The 21,714-nt window shown below is 40.1% G+C and overlaps 1 protein-coding gene and 1 long non-coding RNA gene across 2 annotated transcripts; one reads left to right on the forward strand and one right to left on the reverse strand.

The window, feature by feature from the left end:
- The first annotated feature begins 1,799 nt into the window (after nucleotides 1-1,799).
- Nucleotides 1,800-17,557, forward strand: LOC125366417. Its single transcript, XR_007213832.1, has 3 exons — nucleotides 1,800-1,809; nucleotides 7,469-7,473; nucleotides 17,087-17,557. It is a non-coding gene; the product is annotated as an uncharacterized LOC125366417 (long non-coding RNA).
- Nucleotides 8,327-21,633, reverse strand: LOC125366415 (protein SCO1 homolog, mitochondrial). The gene is made up of 6 exons (XM_048367077.1): nucleotides 21,315-21,633; nucleotides 19,320-19,410; nucleotides 16,265-16,462; nucleotides 15,312-15,404; nucleotides 13,062-13,177; nucleotides 8,327-9,562 (listed from the first exon to the last, which is right to left on the reverse strand). The coding sequence occupies exons 1-6, from the start codon at nucleotides 21,597-21,599 to the stop codon at nucleotides 9,428-9,430; spliced, it is 918 nt and encodes a 305-aa protein (XP_048223034.1). The 5' UTR covers nucleotides 21,600-21,633; the 3' UTR covers nucleotides 8,327-9,427.
- Between the last annotated feature and the right edge of the window lie 81 nt (nucleotides 21,634-21,714).

Genomic DNA, 21,714 nt, shown 5'->3' on the forward strand with positions numbered 1-21,714 from the left:
TGTGACAAGATCTGAAAGAAAGGTGGCCCATTTTGGAAGGTGCGGGTAGATTAAGATGTAAACTATAACCCTTAATTGGGAAGATAACATGAATTGTTCAGTGAAAGCACTGGGTGTTTGTTTTTTTTCCAAACTGGCCATGCCTAAGCATTACTTGTGAAGTAGTTGAAGAGAAAATGCTTTGCAAAACCCCTTAAAAATGAACTGGATGTGGAAAAAAAGACTGGGAGGCAACAGATAGGATAACAGACTTAAAAATAAACCTAACAAGTATATGCAAAGCCTGAAAATACGACTGAAATACATAAAATTGGGCGTTCCTTGGCATTGGAAAGGATAATTTAATATCCTGATATAAATTATCCAGAGTTTATATAAATTTAAGGCAACCCATGTTCCCCCCAACAACAACAACAAAAAAAACCAACACAACCATTTTCTTTGGACCTAGAAAGCTTATACCCAATTACTTTTGAGTAAGATTAAACAAACAAACAAACAAACCCAGGGTTTGGGAATGTGGCTTAGTGGTAAAATACTTGCCTAGCATGCACGAAGCCCTGGGTTCAATTCCTCAGCACCACATACACAGAAAAGGCCAGAAGTGGCACTGTGGCTCAAGAGCTAGAGTGCTAGCCTTGAGCAAAATGAAGTCAGGGACAGTGCTCAGGCCCTGAGTTCAAGCCCAGGACTGGCAAAAAAAAAAACCCACAAAAACAAAAACAAAACAAAACAAAACAAAAAAATAACTCTGAGAAAACAATGAGGCAGTCAGTTTGGCAGAAATTAAAACACTACAGAACCATACAGCATGACCTGTGAATGCTGGCGCATGAAAAGACAGCCTGATGAGAGAACACCCTAGCTAGTCACAAGGGGCTTTGTAAAAACCTGTGGAAGCTGTGCACCAGTGGTTCACTCCTGTAATTCTAGCTATTCAGGGGACTAAGATCTGAGGATTTCAGTTTGAAGCCAGCCTGGGCAGGAAAGTCTGTGAGACTCATTTTAGTTAACCAACCAAAAAGCCAGAAGTAGATAGACCTGTGGCTTCAGTGGTAAAGTAATAGTCCTGAGCAAAAGCTGCTCAGGGACGGTGTCCAGAGGGCTCTGAGTTCAAGTCTCAGGTCCAGCGGGGGGGGGGGGGGGAGCTATGGAAATACTCTTGGGAATTTCATACATGCAGACAGCACCTCAAGGCTGCAGAGCAAAGATGGATTTCTTCAAAAATAGTGATGGGACAACCAGATGGCCAGTTGGGAAAAGATAAACAGCCTATCTCATACCAGATTAAATAACAAGTATATCACATCCAAACATAAAGCAATGAACCAAGTACTAAAGAAAAGATGAGTGAATTCAGGTCCAAGTCCTGCTGCTATGGTTCTGAATTTTGAGCAGATACATTCTTGAAGAGCTGCTGTCAAGTCCAGAAGGAGCGTGTGCAGGGGTTCCTTGTCTACCCAGCATGAGAGAGGAAGAAGGAACCCTTTAACTCTATCTCTACATCCTAGAGATCTACCCCTCCTCTCCCTCCATCCCCCTCTCTCTGTTTCCTGGTATCATCTCTGTCAAGACTCCCAAAACATTACTGGGGCAAGCTAGCCTGTCATTCTTCTCCTATGAGGATCCTGAAACACTGAAACAGGGAAGTTTAATTGCAGTATTTTATCGGAGACCTTGTGATCTCATCCTAATTTCCCCATCGTTCATGGCTAGTGGTTACCTAATATTAAGGTTGAACCTCGTGATTCTTGAATCTTTATGATTCTTTTATGAACAGCCTTCATAGTCTTTGTCCTTTTGAGGAAAGTTATTTTTTTCTATTTTAAGAACTTTCCAATGTCAAATATGTAAGTAAGCTCTTGGTTATTTTGCCAAGGCATCCCCCATTTATTCCTGATCTTCTTTGAGCCTTACAGCAATCCCAGGGGCTAGTCAGTCAAAGCAGGTGGAATTATCCCCACTTAATTGATGGGGAAACTGACTCATCAGAGTGCTTTCCCAGGGTGTAGGGGTTAGAGGAAGACTTAGGTTCCTTGCTCTGAGTGTAGTATGAGGAGCTGCCCAATAGGGACTCAGCCTTGATGGCAGCTTTTGGGATTACTCGAGAAATAAAAAGTTCCCCTGTGCAAATTAAAATTTCTTAAATATTTGGGCCTGTTTCCTCTTTTGTAAATGAAAAAGAGGAGATTGAGCTAAATGGCTTTGTAAATTCTCTTCTAATCTTACGATATTCTGATTTGGTCACTGATGCTCAAAGAGAGATCCAACACACTTGGGCACTGTCTTTATCCCAAAGGTCTGTTTATGTATTAAAGGTGGAAGCAGGGTGGGTGGCTAGATTATTTGTTCCCAGGCATGGTATTCTCTAGGATGAAGTCTTATGACAGACCCTCACCAAGGTCATTTCTCCCCTAGACTTTGTTAGGCTGTGAATGAAGGCTTGAGTCTTGGCATGCTTCTCCTTTCCATTGATAAGCAACCAGTCACACAGGATCACAAAGAGCCCAAGCACTTCACTTTCCTGACTGAGGAGATCAAGGTAGCTACAACTTCCCTTTGGTAGGGAGCTGTAAACCATGAGCAATGGGAAATGAAAAGGCAACTTAAAATAGAGGATAAACTCACACAAGGTCTAACAAGAAAGCCCTATGCAATTTCCAATTTACAGGTGACCAGCCTTTGTGGCCACCAACATAAAATGTCACAAAAAAGATTTTGTTTTTAGTACTTATCTAAGGCTTAATGATTGGTGGATGGGTCAACAAATAGATGTAAAACAGTAGGTCTTTAACTTACCTACTCGGCCTGTAAAACTGTGTGCCATAGCAGTGAAATACAGTTCAGTAAACTTCGCCCAGCCTTGGGACACAGACTCTGGCCCAGGGGGCTGGTCTGGGGGACTGAATGCCCCTGCACCTTCTATCCTAGCAGCCATCTTGGGATCCAGGGAGGGTATCAACAATGCTTACTGTAACAAGTCGCTACCTGATTCATTAGGAGACAATGGACTATTGGACCACGTGACACCACCCGTGGCCACCTCTGAATCTGTCTGTGGCTTGGGATTGTCTTGACCAAACATGCCTTCTCACTCCCTGCCTACATTTCTTCCCTATTTAACTGATGACCAATGTCTGCACCCAGAAAGATGGCTGAAGATGCTTTGAAGTGCAGCTTTCTTATGGCTGATGCCACATCATCTCCGTTCTTTGCCACATTTCTTTTCTAATAGTCTTACCAACGTTGCTATCTTTTTGGAAACATCACAGCCCCTGCAGGCAGTATTAGTAGATTGCAGCTCACATCTAAATTTAGACAGAGCTTCATAATCCAACTTAGCCCTGTATTTTCAGAAGCAATTAAAACTTGATTAAAGTCAAGACAGGGATTAACTGTCTTCCTGAGACTTGACTCTTTTTCCCAATAGTGCCCTTTACTCTTTTCTATTTTTCTCTATTCCTTTCTTTCTTCTTTTCCTTTATCTCTTCTTCTCCCACTTCCTCCTCCCTCCCCCCACTCCGCGCCCCCCCCCCCCCCCCAGCCCCTGTCCCTGTCTCTTCCTATGCAGGATACTGTGGACTGAATTCGGGCATGCTAGTTAGATAAGCACTCTACCACTTGATCCATGCCTCTAGTATCTTCCTTATTACAAACACAGAACATGTTTGTGTAGTCAGGTTACGAAAATAGATGAACAAAAATAAGAAAAATTTAAAAATCACTTATTACCATTGTAAATGATTAAGGTTTTGGTGTCTATTTTGTGTTTAGGCAAAACATGAGATCAAACTTTTAACATCTTATTCATCCGAGCTATATATCAATTTATTTTTCCATATCGTTAAGTAGTATTCAACAGCTCCATTTTAGGAATCCCATGGCCTTCCACTTGATTATCCACTGTTGATCCACTGTCACTGGCTACCTAGGTTATTTTGAATTGTATATTCATTTCATAGTCTACTATTATTAAAATGCTCCAGGAAGCAAATCTTTATACCTATTTATGGTTACTTCTGTGAAGAGATGCAGAAAGCTTAGACTTGGCTTGCTATATAGAGGTTACCATCCACAATGGCTGCTACACTTTCTCAGGTGTTTCTTCATTCCTTCATCCTCAATGGGTAGGGATTTAAAAAAAAATTTATTGTGTTTTGTGAACCTGAGATGAGAATTTTATTGTTTTAATTTCTATCTTTGACCTCTAGTAATGTTGTTTTTTAATGGCTATTGTCTGATACTTTTCATTTCGAATCACTTATTTCTGACCCTTTGCCTTGTTTTCTTAGTCTGTTCATCTTTATTTCCTTATAGATCCATAAACATCCCCTACATTAAAAAAAAATCAATCCTAGATGACGTCATGCTTTCTGTGGTATCATATTTACAAAAGCTGTACCTTTTATGTGGTTCAAGGACTTGGAAGTCAGGTTCTTGAACTTGCCAGGCCAGCATTCTATTAGACCCATGCCCCAGGCTATTTTCCTTTAGTTATTTTTCAGATAGGGTCTCACTTTTTCTTTTCCTTTTTTTGGCCACGGCCAGCCTGGACCATGATTCCATTTACACTTCCTGTGTAGCAATACTACATCTAGCCTACTGATTGAAATGAGGTCTTGATAACATTTTTTCCAGTCTGGCCTTAAATGACTCCCAATTGCTGCCTCCCAAGGTGAGCCACTAAATTGGCCTAATGATCTTTAAGAAAAGAGACTGGAATATTTCATTTAAGATCAATAATTCCAGGCTTAGAGATGAGTAGAGGCCTGGAGGTGCAAATGTGAGAAGCCATCTGAAACCAGCATAGGGCAGGTTCAAGTGGAATGGGGATATGAAGGGGATAAAACACACTGGACTATCACCAATCAATCTCACCTGTTCACACAACCCCTGGTTAGCCAGTCTCAATGACCACGCTCATCAAGAAAAAAAAAATAAGGGCTGTCATCACTGAGCACATGCTGGTATTCCTCTAGGTGGTCACATCTGTTCCTCACACCACGCCTCTGTGAGCAGTACTGTCAGAGTTCCAAGAAAAGTAGGGCTTACAGAGGTTAGCTTGGCCAAAGCTGTCAGGAGCCAAATTGGTCTCAGGCCAATGGGTCCCCGAGAACAGCACGACTGAAAATGAAAGTTGTGAGGACACTGAAAACCCTCCACTAATGGGAGGAGGCTCACACACAGCTGGTAAGGAAGCAGTGGTCTCTCACCTGAGAACCCAAGATTCCACCATATCTCATGATTAGTTTGGCTCTCAGCATCTATGATCATTCAAGGAAAGGGCTGAAGTTTAGCTAGCAATACCACTATCATTTAATGATGAGTCCCTAGATGGACAAAATTTATCTTCTGAACTGCTATTTTCTTTAGTGACTCATTACCTAGCTTTGGTGAGAGGGGGGTAACTATTGTAGGCAACCTTCAATACTTACAAATTAGGTAATAAAAGTTGAAAAAAAGTCTACGACCCAATAGATTTTGTGAAAATACATCTAATACAAAACAGCAGTTTTTTAGGGGGATGAGGGTGGGAGGGAAGAGACTTACACTTGCTCTGTCAGGTCGAATTGAATTTTAAAGGAATACTTGACAAATTTCTGGTAAAATAATTAATTTAAAAATGATGAGTATTGGGGCTGGGGATATGGCCTAGTGGCAAGATGCTTGCCTCGTATACATGAGGCCCTGGGTTCGAATCCCCAGCACCACATATACAGAAAATGGCCAGAAGTGGCGCTGTGGCTCAAGTGGCAGAGTGCTAGCCTTGAGCCAAGAAGAAGCCAGGGACAGTGCTCAGGCCCTGAGTCCAAGGCCCAGGACTGGCCAAAAAAAAAAAAAACAAAAAACACCAAAAAAAAAAAAGATGAGTATTAAAATGTGTACCAGTGGCTCATGACTATAAACCTAGCTAACTCATGAGGCTGAGATCTGATCATGGTTTGAAGCCAGCCCTCCCTGAGCAGGAGTCCGGAGACTCTATCTCCAATAAATCACCAGAAAATTGGAAGTGGTGCTGTGCCTTAAAGTGGTAGTGCACTAGCCTTGAGCAAAAACTCTCAGGGACAGCATGCAAGTCCTGATTTCAAGCCTCACAACTGACAAACAAACAAAAAAATATATAGTGAAAGATGCAACCAAATCTTGTTTCTCGGCAGTGGAACAATAGGATTCAATACATTTTCTTCTTTAACTTCCCTACATACCCCAAACTTTCTCTACTGAGGATCTGGTGTAATTATGAGAGAAGGAACAAACATTAAAATATATTTCAAAAGTAAACAGAACTGGCTCCTAAGACATGGCTAAAGAGGTTATTACTTGTACCTTATTAGTAACAGGAACTAAGAGCCCTATCATCAGAGTAATACCTATGCAAAGTATAAACCAAATGGAGATGTCCATAAACAAAGAATGTTAGCATGACTAAAAGAATGTTAGCATACTCACAAACACATGCACACATTGTGCTATAAATAAAAAACACTAGCTGGGCACTGGTGGCTCATGCCTGTAATCCTATCTATTCAGGTGGCTGAGATCTAAAGACTGCTGCGCAAAGCCAGCTGAGGCAGGAAAGTCCCTGAGACTATTATCTCCAATCAACCACACAAAAACCAGAAGTGGAACTGGGGCTAAAGTGGTAGAGTGTTAGCCTTGAGCAAAAGACAGCACTCAGGCCCCAAGTTCAAGCCCCATGAGTGATAAGAAAGAAACAAACATGGACTATGGTGGAAACTTTCATTTAACTTCATACTTAAAAACAATAAGAGATAATTAAGAAGTTTTCTCTGTAGGTGCACTTATACTTTTAAATTTCACCAAGGCTTTTCATTAGCTTTCTAAAATGACAAATAACCTTCTAACTCACATGGGCCTGTACTGGTATTTAGAAAATCTCAGCTCTTATATACAAGGTATGAGCTGCTCCACAGACAGCCATATGCACAAGTTCTTTCATGCCTACTGAAGTTAGGATTCTTATAGTTTTCAAGTAAACAACCATCACTTCTTAAAATATTAATTCCATTGATGGGCCCAAACATCCTAGACTACTTAAAAGATCCTGAAGTCAGGCTCAGTTGAAAGACAGCCTTAACCTTGACTCCATAAAAACGTGAGGTCACCTGACCACCACATGGAAACCAAGGTTCTAGTTGGATTTACATGGTCACCATAGGAGTTGCATAGCAGGGACCAGCTCCAGAGTAGAAACTGGAACCCCGGCTTTCCACCTTAATAATCTAGGAGTGTTCCCTCATGCACAAAGAAGGAGATCATTCCCAAGATCCCTTCTCTGCTCCTAGCCTTTAAACCTAACATTGGAATGAAGGGCAAATGGAAAGGTTTCTCCCAGCCAGAGCTGCTGTTCCTTTTCTGGATCATTACACAAGCTGATTTGCAACAGCTGAGAATGAAGACTACAGCTCATCTGAGAGCAAACTTGTGTGCAGTGATCCACAAAAAGGTCTGGTGGCTTAAAACAGACCACCTTTTAAAATGTTTGGCACTTCAAATGCTTGGTATTATTCTTGTTACGCCTTTATGGCAAGTCACTCTCTAAATCATTTCAAACCATTTGTGGGGTAGACTACATCTAGCAGTTGTTCACCAGGGAATGAATCATTATAGAGGTTTTCTTGGGCTCCCTGAATAAAATTCCAGGCAAAGTGTTGGAAGCTCAAAGCCAAAGCAGCAGTAGGGCTGGCTCCTTCTGGACCCCTCTGAGGCTCATGGTGGATGTCTTCTGTCTTTTCAATGTGGTTGCTCCCATTCTTTTAAGGACACCAGTCAAACTGGCTTAGAGACAGTCTACTCTAATGACATTTTCATTTAACCTCTTTAAAAATATTATCTCCAAATACAGTCATATTTTGAAGCAATTTGGATGGACATATAAAGTGTGAAGGGAATGATTCAGTTTTTAATGGTTATAGTTCTACCTTTCTTTCACTGATGTAAGTATATTTCTTATAGATGGCTGCCGATGGCTCACGCCTGTAATCCTAGCTACCCAGGAGGCTGAGATCTAGAGGGTGATAGTTCAAGGCCAGCTTGGGCAGAAAATGTCTGAGATTCCATCTTGAAAAAAAACAAACCCCAAAACTGAAAAAGCAGGGCTACAGGTGTGGCTCAGGTGGTAGAGCACCAGTGGAGCAAGCATGAGGTTCTGAGCTCAAACCCTAGTACCAGCAAAACAAAAACCAAAAAAGAAAACAAAAAACTTACATTAAATGTAAAGCTTAGGTGTTAACATTAATGGAAACTTCAAAACCAAATAATAGGCCTGCATAATGTACATGTAAAAACAAATCTACTTCCCATCTTAGGTAGCAGTTTAGGATTTATTTAAAAACATTCAGAGAACTTTGTAGCAGCTTCTAATGAAAAAGGTGATAGTCAAATCCACATAGCAGGCAAGAAAAAAATGTAAAAGCCAAGATTCACTATACCACTCAACAGTCATTTTCTTGAATAGCTGACACATCAAGTGATTATTCTACCATGGAATGTTGTTTCTCCAGGTCTGTATGTTAGGACTCCGTACCCTTCTTCAAGCTTACTATAGTCAGCTCTGGCCAGAGAATCTGCATTTTCACAAGCACCCATCTAACCTACATGGTCTGTGGATCTTAGTCTCTGCTATGACACCTGGCCTGCTCTTCATCCAGGGGAAAAGTTATGTTCATTTATATTGCAAAACTGAGCAAACCTTCATTTTATATGCAGTGCAATCTGTTATACACAGAAAAACCATTCTTTGTCATACTGATGATCAATCAATACCCTTATTTCTGTTTGGTGTATAACTAAATATCTGAAAAATCACTTATCTATCTAAAATAAAATCACAAAAGATTCCTATAGGAATCAAATTAAGTTATCTCCAAACAACAGATTTTTCCCCTTTTCACTAGTTAAATCAGTATGTACTGATGGGGAGATGAAATCTAACAGGCATATCCATTAACAAGACTAACCTTTTCTTTTTAAGTACAAGACTGACTTTGAATAGCAGATAGCTAGTCTTGACTATCTACCATCAAGCACTAAAGGTGAGCAAAGAAAGAGCACTATGGAAATTACATTCTTCTGTAAAGCTCAGCCCTACAACCTGTGTGGTTAAAAGCCCAACACAATGGCGAGGCAGCCTCTGAAGGCCCTGCTCCTGGTGATACACCAGCGTGCTTCTCCCTGTTAGTTCTGGGAGTTCTTCTCTCTACTGGCTCCAAATTGAACCTTGTCTTCCTGGCTCAGGGTGGCTATTTGGGCTGGACTGTAATGTTTACAGTTCCAAGAGTGCTGGCTGAGTCCAAGGGAGACATGCAGCTAACAGACATGTTTTCAAAGTATGAAGGTTGTTCAGTAGGTTGCATACATGTGCTCGAAGCTTTGGTCTTCTTTAGCGAGAGAACACTGGCTGTGGCTATCTATTTTTCCTGTGGGTCCTCATGTGTGCAGCAATAGCACCCGCTATTTCTGCATTTTTCTTGTTCTGGCCAAAATAATCTAGAAATTCGCCATCTGGTCCAATCAGGTACATTATTATTGTATGGTCCACCTGCAAAGAAGACAAGAAGAGTGTGACATAAGGGTAATCAAAGTGAGTCACTGAATACATACACAAGATCAGTGAGTTTTACATTAATGCTTAAATAACTATTATAGCACCTATTATTTATGCAATGGCCTATCACAGGAAATGAATATGTACAGGTCATCTAAAACCTGTGCACTTAATACTGCTTGTAATGTCAGCTACAACTTGATTCTTCTGGTTCAATCCTTACTCACATAGCTGCTGAGAAAACAGACCCCTTTTAAGAAATAGTTGCTAAAGGCTTTCATAATGTGTCCAGTGCTTGAATAAGGCTTGTTTGTAAATACCTTAGATTTTTTTGAGAGCAAGTTTCACATCTGATCCCTTCTCCATATTACAAAGAAATGTCACATGAAATTGTGTTGAAAAAAACTACTTTCCTTAAGAAGCTCTCAGGTAAGCCTTTATGTTTTTAGAAAGACCTAGTTCTCATTCATTACTATCTAAATTGCACATATCATGTTTTATGAGAAGCCAGGAAATTAACTAATAGTTTTATATAATCTATAAATCTTAATATTTAATGCTCAAATTAATAGCCCAAACAAAAACTGGAAGGTGTGTTTTTCCTCTAGTTAATTTTTATATGCTGAACTGACAACCAATGTGATAACCAAGGAAGCAGTTTCTAGTGGCCATGAATGCTGTACTTGGAGCTTTTTTCAATGCATCAATTTATCTATTTCCCTGACCAAGATCTTAATCTTAAAATGTTCCCAGCTCCAACTTAAGGCTAGATTAGTCATTAATCTTTTAAGTTAGCTACTTCCAAAAAAAAAAATCTAATTTTAAGACAAGATTTAGTATTATAAGCCCTTGGCATTTCTTGCAGGCTCAACTGCTATTTGGGAAGACAGGAAGAAAGACAGGAATGTGATCACACATACCAAACTGGAGACACTCCCCCAAATATACCCCCAACACACATTACATGTCAGTGAGGTTATATTATATCTATATCTATATATGTATGGAGATAGCAGATGGAAAAAGCTACTTGTCTGTCCCCTAAGGAAAGAATGCCATCAGGAGCTCAGACAGCTGATGACTTCATGTGTTGTAGAGAATTTACTGCAGGAATCAGTAAAGGGATGGATGTTTCTCCACAATTTGACAGAGGAACCAGAATTAACTCTCCAGTTCTCCTCAAAGCTGTATTCAGCAGTTCACAACTCGCCTCCATTTCTCCCTTAATGTTTTCATTTTCTTTCTCCCTTAAGAAATAGAACTGTAGTGTGTTGGACTCATTTTCAGAGTAGTCTTAATATAATTTTTTTCTAGTATCTAATAAAAAATTCTATCTCTAGTATCTAATAAAAAATTCTATCTATAGCTACCAAACTTTTCAGTGGTCACATCTCAATATTTGGGCTATGGCGACAGCCAATGGACATTTATTTTGTATAGAATTCTTCAAAGTTCTACTAGTTTTCTCACACAGAATGAAACCAGCAATTACTGAACTGTCCCATCACATGTCATCTCAACCCTATCCAGACAAAACTGGCTGAAAGAAATTATATAATAGGTACAGCAGACCTAGCATGTATCCAACTCAAAGCCCTTACTTCTCATCATGCTGCTTCCATCCTTCCTTAATTCCACAGGAGAAAAGCAAATTAAGTGTTTTAGCATATATGTTTCTTGTCTAAAAAGGTAACGTGCACACTACACTTTTGTCAGTCTTTATTGTTCTGGACTCCTCAGTTCTTCAAAGGACGCCTGTACTCCCAGTTCCTTGTGAATTACTCAGAAATACTCTCTCTCTCTAAGTACTCTCCTGTCTAAGTAAGTATCTGCATATCTTCACTAAGTAACAGCATATCACACTTGCATTTTGTTTAACAGTATATGCCATTGCTGTGTATCAGCATAGACACCAGTAGCTCTTACAAAATGTCTGCTTGGCTTTCAGTCCCTCTTCTTGACTAATAATGCTTCATACATCTCATCTGTAGGAGGTCTTTCCAAAAGTGGAATCTTTAGACCACAACATCTACTAACATCAGATGTTAATAAGATTAATAAGATTAACATCTTATTAACATCAGATGTTAATAAGCCCTGGCATGGGAAGTACCAGTGGTTCCTGACCCACTTCCACAGTGTATTGCCTGCTGTTCCATCTTTGACAATATATTTTACAACAGATTTTTCAACTAATTGGTAAAACTGGCATCTCACTTAGTCACATTTCTTTTATTATGAAACTGAGCATCTTCTTCTAGCTTTGAAAACCATTTGTATTCTTTTTTGAAAAGCATCTTAACACTTACAACATAATGGGATATGAAATGTATAGACAGTACAGATATGTACAGATTTTTCTAAGGAATCTCAAATATCTGGCATGCTCAGGACACATATGTTATCAGTCAAAGATTCCATACAAAAGCTAGTTTATGTTTTGTTGCTGTTGTCTGATATTATAAAAATGTCATTCCATTACAACTCAACATTCATCTTTAAGGTATCACACCATTCCTTGTAGGCCCTTAAATCTAGCTGTCCATGTTGACAACAGGCAGACAACATGAAATTCCTGAATTCTTGCTACATTGAGATGAACCAGCAGTGACTATGGAATTGTGGAGAGGCAGCTGACAGGTCAAGTTGCAGCAGTTGACAGAACTATTTGGCAGCAGTTGGATCCAAACCTCCACTGGTGAGCAGTGCTTTGGTTTCAGTAAAACTCTATCACAGTAAATGTCATTAATTTGTTCAGTCTTATCTGTAAAATTTCTTACTGAAAAATTTCTTAGACCTTAGAGTTAGGAGAACAGCAGATAGGAACAACAGATCAAGGGATATTAATTTGTGTAGGCTGTATATACTTACACAATTTAGGAAAACTCATTTAAGGCTGGAAGTCAGACCAACTGACTCCAGTTGCTAGGTTAACCTCAAAACTAGTTATCATAACTCTGCCAAAAAGTACAGAAGAACCAGGAGCCATTGCCTGTAAGCCTAGCTACTCAGAAATTTGAGACCTGGAAGACTTCAGTTGAAGCCCAGTCTGGGGAGAAAGTCCGAAGTTAGCCAGCAGCCAGAGAAGAGGTGCGGCTCAAGTGGTAGAGCTCCAGTGTGTGTGCACAGGTGAGGAAGCTTTCCCATGGTTCCCTCTCTTGGCTAGTGCAGCAAAGAAACTGCAGGAATATCTGTGCACTTTCCTTAAACCTAGTGCTTCAGGAAAAATTCTGACTTTTCTCTTGTCCTTTTCTCTCCTCATTCAAGTTTCTCAATGCTGTGAGGCATCTGACCTGGAAAGGATGATAACGGTGTTGGCTTAATTAAAGCAGAGGGATCAAGATTGCTTTTAATTTGGACATAAGCCACAGGGGAACACAATGTGCTCCTGAAAAATTTGCAGTAATCTCAGGTTTTATTTCACCTTGGAAGCTGTATGAGTATCTGGGATCTAGGATGCAGCCACAAGATTACAAATGGAGTATGTACTTACTATGTAGTCCTCATCTTCATCCTTGGGTCCAGGGCTATAATACACTCTGTATGCTTTGGCCACTTGATCAATCTCCTTTTTGGTGCCAGTCAAGCCAACAAGCTTGGGAGAAAATTCTAAATTAAAAACAAAACAGTACTCACTAGACAGATACTATGTTGAAAATGAACTATACATGGCTGGGAATGTGGCTTAGCCAATGCTTACCTACCATACACAAAGCCCTGGATTTGATTCCTCAGCACCACATAAACAGAAAAGGCCAGAAGTGGCGCTGTGGCTCAAGAGGTAGAATGCTAGCCTTGAGAAAAAAGAAGTCAGGGACCAAGACTAGAAATGAGAGGGAACTGGGAGACAGTAAGGCAAAGGGTGATACTGTCCAAAAAGAAATGTAGTCTTTACCTGACTTATGCAACTGTAACCTACCTGTACATCACTTTTACAATAATAAAAAATTGAAATTAAAAATAAACAAAAACAAAAAGACTAAAAAATGAGAAGCAAGCAAAATAATACCTCTTTTCAAAAAGTTATAAAGCAGCCATACTTCTACTTCTTTCCTGAGTCTACAAACACTTCAAGATTCAAAAAGAAATTCATATAGAAAAATAAAAATTCCCCTTGATAATGTATGTCACATCTTTTTATGGCATCTACCAAGTATCTGTAGTGAATAGATTATTGTTGCTTAAGTAACCTTTATAATTAGTTTAAAAATACATATACTAGGCCATCCATTGGTGGCCCACACCTGTAATCCCAGCTACTCGGGAGGCTGACATCTAGATGAGGATCACAGTTCGAAGCCATCTGGGGTAGGAAAAGTCTGAGATTCTTATCTCCAAATAACCAGCAAAAAAGCCATAAGTGGTAGAAGTAGAGCACCAGCCTTGAGTGAAAAAAGCTAAGGAATAGCACCTAGGCCCTGGATTTAAGTCTTAGTTAAGGTGCAATGAACTTACGTTATATGAGATGAAAATTCTATTTCACAATTAAGATAACACAGGAAAATATCTCCATCTTTTTCTCAGTACACAATCTCCACAATCTTAATACAGGTATCAGATTCAACTTGGGTGACACAGAGCTGAATAATCAATATTCATCGTTCCAAATCAGCACTTGTTAGTAAACTTCAGGACTAAGGGCAAATCATTGATAGCATGCTTGTGCTGATTTTGGAATTTACATAATGGTGGAAGTCACTTAAAACAACTGGATTTATCAGGTTACTGAAATGACAGCCTAACGTTTAATGGTAGCATCTTCTTCCAAAGGTATAGAACCTAATTTCTGTTCTTTAGACTAACTCAGTCTAAATTGGGAAATTACTGAAGTAAAGAAAAGGCTGTGGGATTTTCTTTGCTTTTCAGTCTTTGAGGAAGTACTGAGAGGTGAAGGAAGACAGAGTTAGCTATACATCCACTACTGTTTTATTTACTGAACTGTGAAATGGTAATATTTTCCTAAATACTACTTTAAAAATTTCAAGCACTCAAGCTGGGACTAGTAACGCATATCTGCTGTGGAAGAATATTAACTTAAGAGTTAGCATTTAAGTAGCAACTCAGAGGTCTCTTCATTTATAGACATTATGATTTAGTTAATATGACAAAAACAATTGGCTAATATGCAAATTACAGATTGTATACCAGGACATTTATAAATAGTTGGTTTTTAATGCTTCAGAAAAAAAAATTATCTCCAGTATTTGTGACTAACCTGCAAATTCTAGACATAAAATCGACTTAAATATATAAAATTAAAAACCAGGGGGCTGGGGATATGGCCTAGTGGCAAGAGTGCTTGCCTTGTATACATGAGGCCCTGGGTTCGATTCCCCAGCACCACATATACAGAAAACGGCCAGAAGTGGCGCTGTGGCTCAAGTGGCAGAGTGCTAGCCTTGAGCAAAAAGAAGCCAGGGACAGTGCTCAGGCCCTGAGTTCAAGGCCCAGGACTGGCCAAAAAAAAAAAAAAAAACATAAATTAAAATACAGCTGGGTCTACTTGTCCTGTTTATTTCACAAGGCTCTGGGTTCAAATGAGCTAATATTTTTAAAGCTACAAGGAGTTGGGTAGGATGGTACAGAAGGATCACAGGTTCAAGGATGGCCTATCCTATACAACAAGTTCTAGGGCAGCCAGCCTGGGTTGCATTGGAAGGCTCCATCACAAAAAACAAAAACCAATTCCCCTAAAAAGCTCCAAGAACTAAATAGGATGTAAAGCATCATTAATAAAACCTACCTTTCACATAATCTGCAATAGCTTCTTTTGTATCCCTCTCTGGGTCAATGGTGATGAAAAGAGGAGTTAAATTTGGCAGAGTTGGAATACTATCTGAAAGAAAGTCCCCATTAATACTGGGAGGGAAAAGACAGTGAACCAGCAATGACAAGGGAGCACAGTTCTACCGCAAAGCACCAGGGCAACACAGGGCACCTAAGACCTGAGCTGAGAGAATGGAGAAGGGTATGGAGGAATAGCACCACATGCTGTCTGTGTTAGAATCCTATCCAATCCTATGCTGGCATATAAGTATTGGTACCTTGGACCACATCATGTGTCTATGTTACATGCTAGTTCAATCCAATGTTTGTACTTTCCTCCTTACTCTAGTTCAAGGGCAAGATAATACTCTTTTTTTTTTTTTTTTGGCCAGTCCTGGGCCTTGGACTCAGGGCCTGAGCACTGTCCCTGGCTTCTTCCCGCTCAAGGCTAGCACTCTGCCACTTGAGCCACAGCGCCGCTTCTGGCCGTTTTCTGTATATGTGGTGCTGGGGAATTGAACCTAGGGCCTCGTGTATCCGAGGCAGGCACTCTTGCCACTAGGCTATATCCCCAGCCCCAAGATAATACTCTTAATAGAGAATACCCTCAAACAATTCTGAAAACAATTATTCTAATTGGCACTCATTAAATATCACTGAGACTACAAATCATTTCTGACATCTAAATCTAACCATCAGGCACTGGGGAAATGAAAATGGGCAGGGTATAATATAGGAAGGCCCAGCACATTGATGCTTTCAAGTTTTCAGAGAAAACTTCTCCTCTAGAGGGTAGAGAATAAAGCCAGAGAAAGCAAAGCAACAAGCTGAATGCTCAAATTCACGTCCCCTGCAACATAGTACGAGAATGTGAAAAAACATGTGATATAAAGCAAGCATAAACAGTGTAGGTAGTGAGGCTTTTCTTACCTATTTCATCCACAACTTGAATCATTTTTTCTAGTTCTTCTGGACAGATATCAGGGCAATGAGTGAAACCAAAATAAATCAGTACCCACTGACCCAGGTAATCTTTGTCAGTTTTAGGCTCTCCTGCATGAGTTGTGAGGGAAAATGGTCCCCCAAGTAGAGGCTTTCCAATGCTTCTCTGCCGTTCCCTCTCCAGCTCTTAAAGAGACACAAACACACAAAGTCATTCTAACCACTGTACTCAAATATTGGCATATGGTAGCACTATTCTAAAATTAGATGAGGGGGTCATAAAAATTTTAAAGAAGCTAACAAAAATTTCTTCCAAGGGGCTGCGGTTTTGGCCTAGTGGCAAGAGACCTTGCCTCGTATACATGAGGCCCTGGGTTCGATTCCCCAGTACCACATATAGAGAAAATGGCCAGAAGTGGCGCTGTGGCTCAAGTGGCAGAGTGCTAGCCTTGAGCAAAAGGAAGCCAGGGACAGAGCTCAGGCCCTGAGTCCAAGGCCCAGGACTGGCCAAAAAAAAAAAAAAAAAATCTTCCAAAAATAAGCATAAAATAAGAAAACAATCAAATTAAATGCTATGATGCATAGTAAATACTATAAAATGGCAAAAAAAATATTACTTCCCTCTTTAAAAGCAGTTCAGTCCTAAACCATTACAATTTAAGGCGGCTGTGGGGTGGGAAGGGTCAGTGGCCTAGAGCAGTTGCCAAAAGTAGGCAGGGGATCGTGAGCTGACACAGTGAGGAGGCAGGGGAAGTGGCACTGTTATGGACCTTAGCTATGTACAAGGCACTGATGAAATAAAGGAAACAGAAATGAGCCTGGTTTTCATTCATGTAGGGTTTGAACACAGGGACTTGCACTTGCTAGACAAGCACTCTACCACTTTAGCCACACCCTTAGCTTTTTGATTTACTTGTATTTTAGGTAAGGTCTTATTAACTTTGCCTGGGCTGGCCAGGAACAATGATTCTCTACATCTCCACCTCTTAAACAACTGGGATTGAAGATGTCTATCTCTTTAGGCAGAAGGAAGGAAAAGCTCCAATAATATTGGAGACGTGTCAAAAGGACAAGAAAGCCTGCTGGAAGAGTCTCTCCCTAGCTAAGCTGAGTACTTTGAGTATCAAAACAGAGAAAATAATGGATCATAACTGCTGGAATATATTAAAAGCCTTGAGTCCATAATGACATAAGTTAAGTTCACAGTTTAATGGGAAACAGCACGTGCAAATACACAAAACCAAATACAGATTCATAATAGTAACTTTTCAAGAAGCCTGATAGACAACATAATCAAATGACCACATTATCAGTGATGGGACAAGATGACACCAAGAGACACCTGACTGGATGCAATAATGGGCTACAGCATCCCTTCTATGATATTCCTGACAAAATGTTACACTAGGAAACATCAGACAACCCCAAACTAGGGGACTTTATGAAAAAACCAGCCTGTAATCTTCAATATTGTCAAGGTCATGAAAGCCATGTAAAGATCATGAAAGCTCAGTAAAGCTTGAGAGATGGTTACAAACTGAATTATAGAGCCCAGAGTCAACCAGGAATGTATAGTTATGAACTGGTCTCTTTCGCTATTAAAAGATTCAAGTGAGAGGTCTGTTTTGTTAGACATGTACTTTTTTGTAGGAAATATGCAAGAAAGTATTTGGAGATGAAGAAGGAGTCAGCAAATACTCAAGTAATTCAGGATACTTCTGAGATTATTTAATTGTATATTTTCTAACTAAAACAAGTATAATAGGTAAAATTCAAAAGAAGTCGCTCATTTTAGAATTGTCAAAAGAAGCTTGTATTATTTCCTAACATTTCAACTTCTGAAAAGTGGTTTCCTTGTGCAACTAAAGGAATTTAGTACAGGCATAAAATTATATCAACAAAATTATGATTGTTATACAACTGTCATACAAGAGTCATCTATATCATATGTATATAAAACTCATATTGTCCTATGAATTCTCACACCCAGATTTATGCATTTTCCTTTGTCTAAAAAATGAATCAGATTTAAATACTATGTTAAAGATTTACTAGAGACTTCTAAACCAAGTTTTAAAAGCTCTAAAACAGTCACCACAATATTAAGCTTTTCCTCCCAAAATGTTTCAGGATGCTACATCAGAGCAACAGGCTGGCCCTTCATCAATTAGTCAGCCTCTGGCCTTGTTCTTGCTGCTACCCACTGGCTTATAGGATCTACTTACCCTAAGACCCACATCAGGCCCCTCAGGAAATCTTCACAAATCCCCAGGGGAGAGGCCTTCCCTGGGCCCTCACCTGAGATCCTCCCTGTGGATTGGCAGAAACTAAGGTAGCAAAATTCTGTATTTCTGTTTGTTCTGTCATCTGCACCTCTAAGATTGGGCTAAATCTTAATTCATTTTTGCATTCCCTTGACCTCATATTGACCACATTTAAATCTATTCAAGTCTTTAAATACTTACAGCTTAACAAAATTATATATCCTGGATTGAGTCTAGGAAAGGTAAAGTGTCAAAGGAACACGTGAAACTGAAAAAAAACTGTTAAGATTTTAGTTGATAGTTTTGTGCTCCCCCTCTCCACTCAGTATACATGGATAACCTTTTATCCATTTTATTAGCATATATCAACTGTGCAAAGTAATGGGTTTCACTGTGACATTTTTATATTTGCATATTTACCTTTTCATTTCCTCTCTCCCTCCCTTATCTTTTCCCACATCTCAACAGTCACCCTTAATTTTACTTATTAGGGAAAGTACTGGCTATTTATCTTTCGCAGTCTTGACTTACTATGCTTCACATTTTAACTCACATTTTCCTGCAAACAACATTAATTTCAGTTTTCTGTGTGACTTAAAATTTTGATAAATATGAAATTACTATATAAAATGTTAATGTAAGGGGAAACTGGGTGAAAGGTATATGGGCAATTTTCTATGCAAATTTTTAGTAAATCTTAAATAAAGTTTAAAAACAACAAAGATGCTAGTCCATAGTCAGGAAACATTTTATTCAGATCTAACCAGATATGCACTTACTCTCTGTCTTTTCTTTCTTGAAGTACTTCATTCCAGCCAATAATGCTCCCCCAATGGCAAATGTGAATGCTAAAGACTTCCAAGAAACAGGCTACTGGGGCAGAGATTTCAAAAATAAAATATTAGTAAGAAATAAACATTTAACCATGCTAAATTTATTGAGCAATTTTTAATATACAGGTACACAGGCCATGATCTTGTTAAATATGCAAAATGCTTACTGCTAAATAAGAAAACACTGGCAGTGATGTGGTTCTATCTGAGCTCAAGATACAGTTACCAAGCACACTCATTTCCAGAGGAAATTTCGCCACATTAGTTTCTACAGAAAATCAACCCAAAGAAGGTCAAGTACTATGACTGTCACTATGTGTGACCCTAGCTCCAATGCTGATTAAAAAAAACAATTACCAGTATGTGTTGATATTGGGAATATAAATAAGCCAAAAAAACGTGGTCAATGCCAAAGAATAGCCAAAGTAGAAGAAGAGTATGTCTAGGAATGGGCCTTTTTTCCCACTGGCAGATGTTTTATTGGGGGTGGGGGTTTAATGTAGGACCTCCAACTTGCAAGACAAGGTCTCAAACACTTGAGCCCTGACCCCAAATCTTTCCAATTCTATTTTTCAGGTAGAGTCTGGTAGTCGTTTTTGTTTTGTTTTGTTTTTGGTCTCATCTAGGTTATCCTCCCACCTTTGGCATCCCCACTAGCTGGGATTAGCTGGAATGACAGATGATTATCATGGATGCTTACTGAGATGAATTTCCATAACTTTTTCCTCTGGATACCCTGGGAGACTGAGAAGTTTCCCAAGTAGCCAGAATGGCAGCTTTGAGTCACTCTGCTTGACCTAAAAGTGAGGTTTCTTACAAATTGCATGAGTTTACTTGACTGTACTTTCAAGTCCCAAAATAAGAAAGATGTTTGCCACCAAAGCCTAGCTCAGAGAACTCACTTCTCTCACCTATCACTACAGTAGTGGTTCTAAATCCTCCTCTTGTGTGAGTACTTGAACTAGGGAACATAAAAAATAGTGTACCCACTTGCAACTAATATCTACTTTTTATTTCAACTTCAAGGTATACATGGGAGATTCAAGTGACAGAAATTCTAAGTAAAGATTCTTTAATCATAGTAAACTGAAGGCAGAGACCCAGAGAAAATGTGGCACAAGTTGAAGACTAAACCCATGTATCTAACCATGTGGAGAAGCAGTAGGTTCTAAAGCTTCCTTGAGGATTGGGAGAAGCAAACTAGGTAACATGGACCAGATCCCATGGAACGATGGGGAGTTCTTTCAGTTCCCAGTTTCCAAGCAAAATGACAGGCCCCTTGAGAGCCAGAGACTCATAAAAAGCATTTCCGGGTGTCTCCTAGAAAGGAGAGTCTCAGAAGGTGAAAGTTTTGGCAAGGATTTATTTTAGTAGAAGAGGATTACAGTCGGAAGAAATAGAAACATTTCCTGCTCCTGATGCAGGAAATGACAAAGACTTGAAATCGCTATCCCTAACTAGTTTTTATAATTTTTGAGCTGGGAAAAATACACAAGGCCATATTTTGCAACTCCTAGTGCTTAAGACAAAGGTTTTGTGGTGGGCAAGCCCAGTGAGGCTCAACCTAAGATACTCTAGTCTTCAGGACTTCCTTTAGTCAGATATGCCTTTCATTCTTTCCGTCTATCAGTCATTAAGGTTTCCCAGAGTTTTTGCCATTTCAAAAGAGGAGAATGTATAAAGCCTCTCCAATTTCTCATTTAACATCCAGAAGTAGGTGTGACTATTTTTTTCCAGTTGCTTCCTGGTTTTAAATTCTGAGTCTGGATTTTTTGATATGAGTGTTAAAAAATAACACAATTTCCTGTCTCGTTAATCCACTCTTGTCTCAACACGACCCAGGTAAGCAGGTCAAGTTTCTCAGGTTTTAAGACCAAATGGGGAGGAAATGCCACCGTACTCAGTGGCAATGCACTGGGGGCACCCCAGGGGAACACTCACCCCGGGCTTCGAGGGACGCGTAGGGTCCCGGCGGTCCCCGGACTCCTGTCCCGGAAACCCCGGGGGCGGCGGCAGCCGGGTGCTGAAGGGCCGACTTCCTAGCGTGCCACTAGGTAGCAAGGAGGTTCCTCGCCCCTCTGCCTGACGCGTACGGCACTGGCTCTTCCAGAGTGTCCCTGTCCTCTCTGCCAGACCCCAAAGCCCAAGTCTGCTCTGCAGAAGAGGCCAAAGTTGTATCCCGGGAGGCCGCTTCATCCGGCCAGGTGCTAAAACCAGCCCCGCCATGAGCTGAGCTGAGGAGAACGCATCTCCCTTGACCCGGCCGTCACTTCCGGCGCGGCTTCCGCCGGAAGTTGGCAGAGGCCGCTCTAGTCTCCAGGTCGGCTCCGCTCTGTGGTCG

The sequence above is a fragment of the Perognathus longimembris genome, chromosome 17 (genome assembly GCF_023159225.1).
Source record: "Perognathus longimembris pacificus isolate PPM17 chromosome 17, ASM2315922v1, whole genome shotgun sequence".
Taxonomy (NCBI): Eukaryota; Metazoa; Chordata; class Mammalia; order Rodentia; family Heteromyidae; genus Perognathus; species Perognathus longimembris.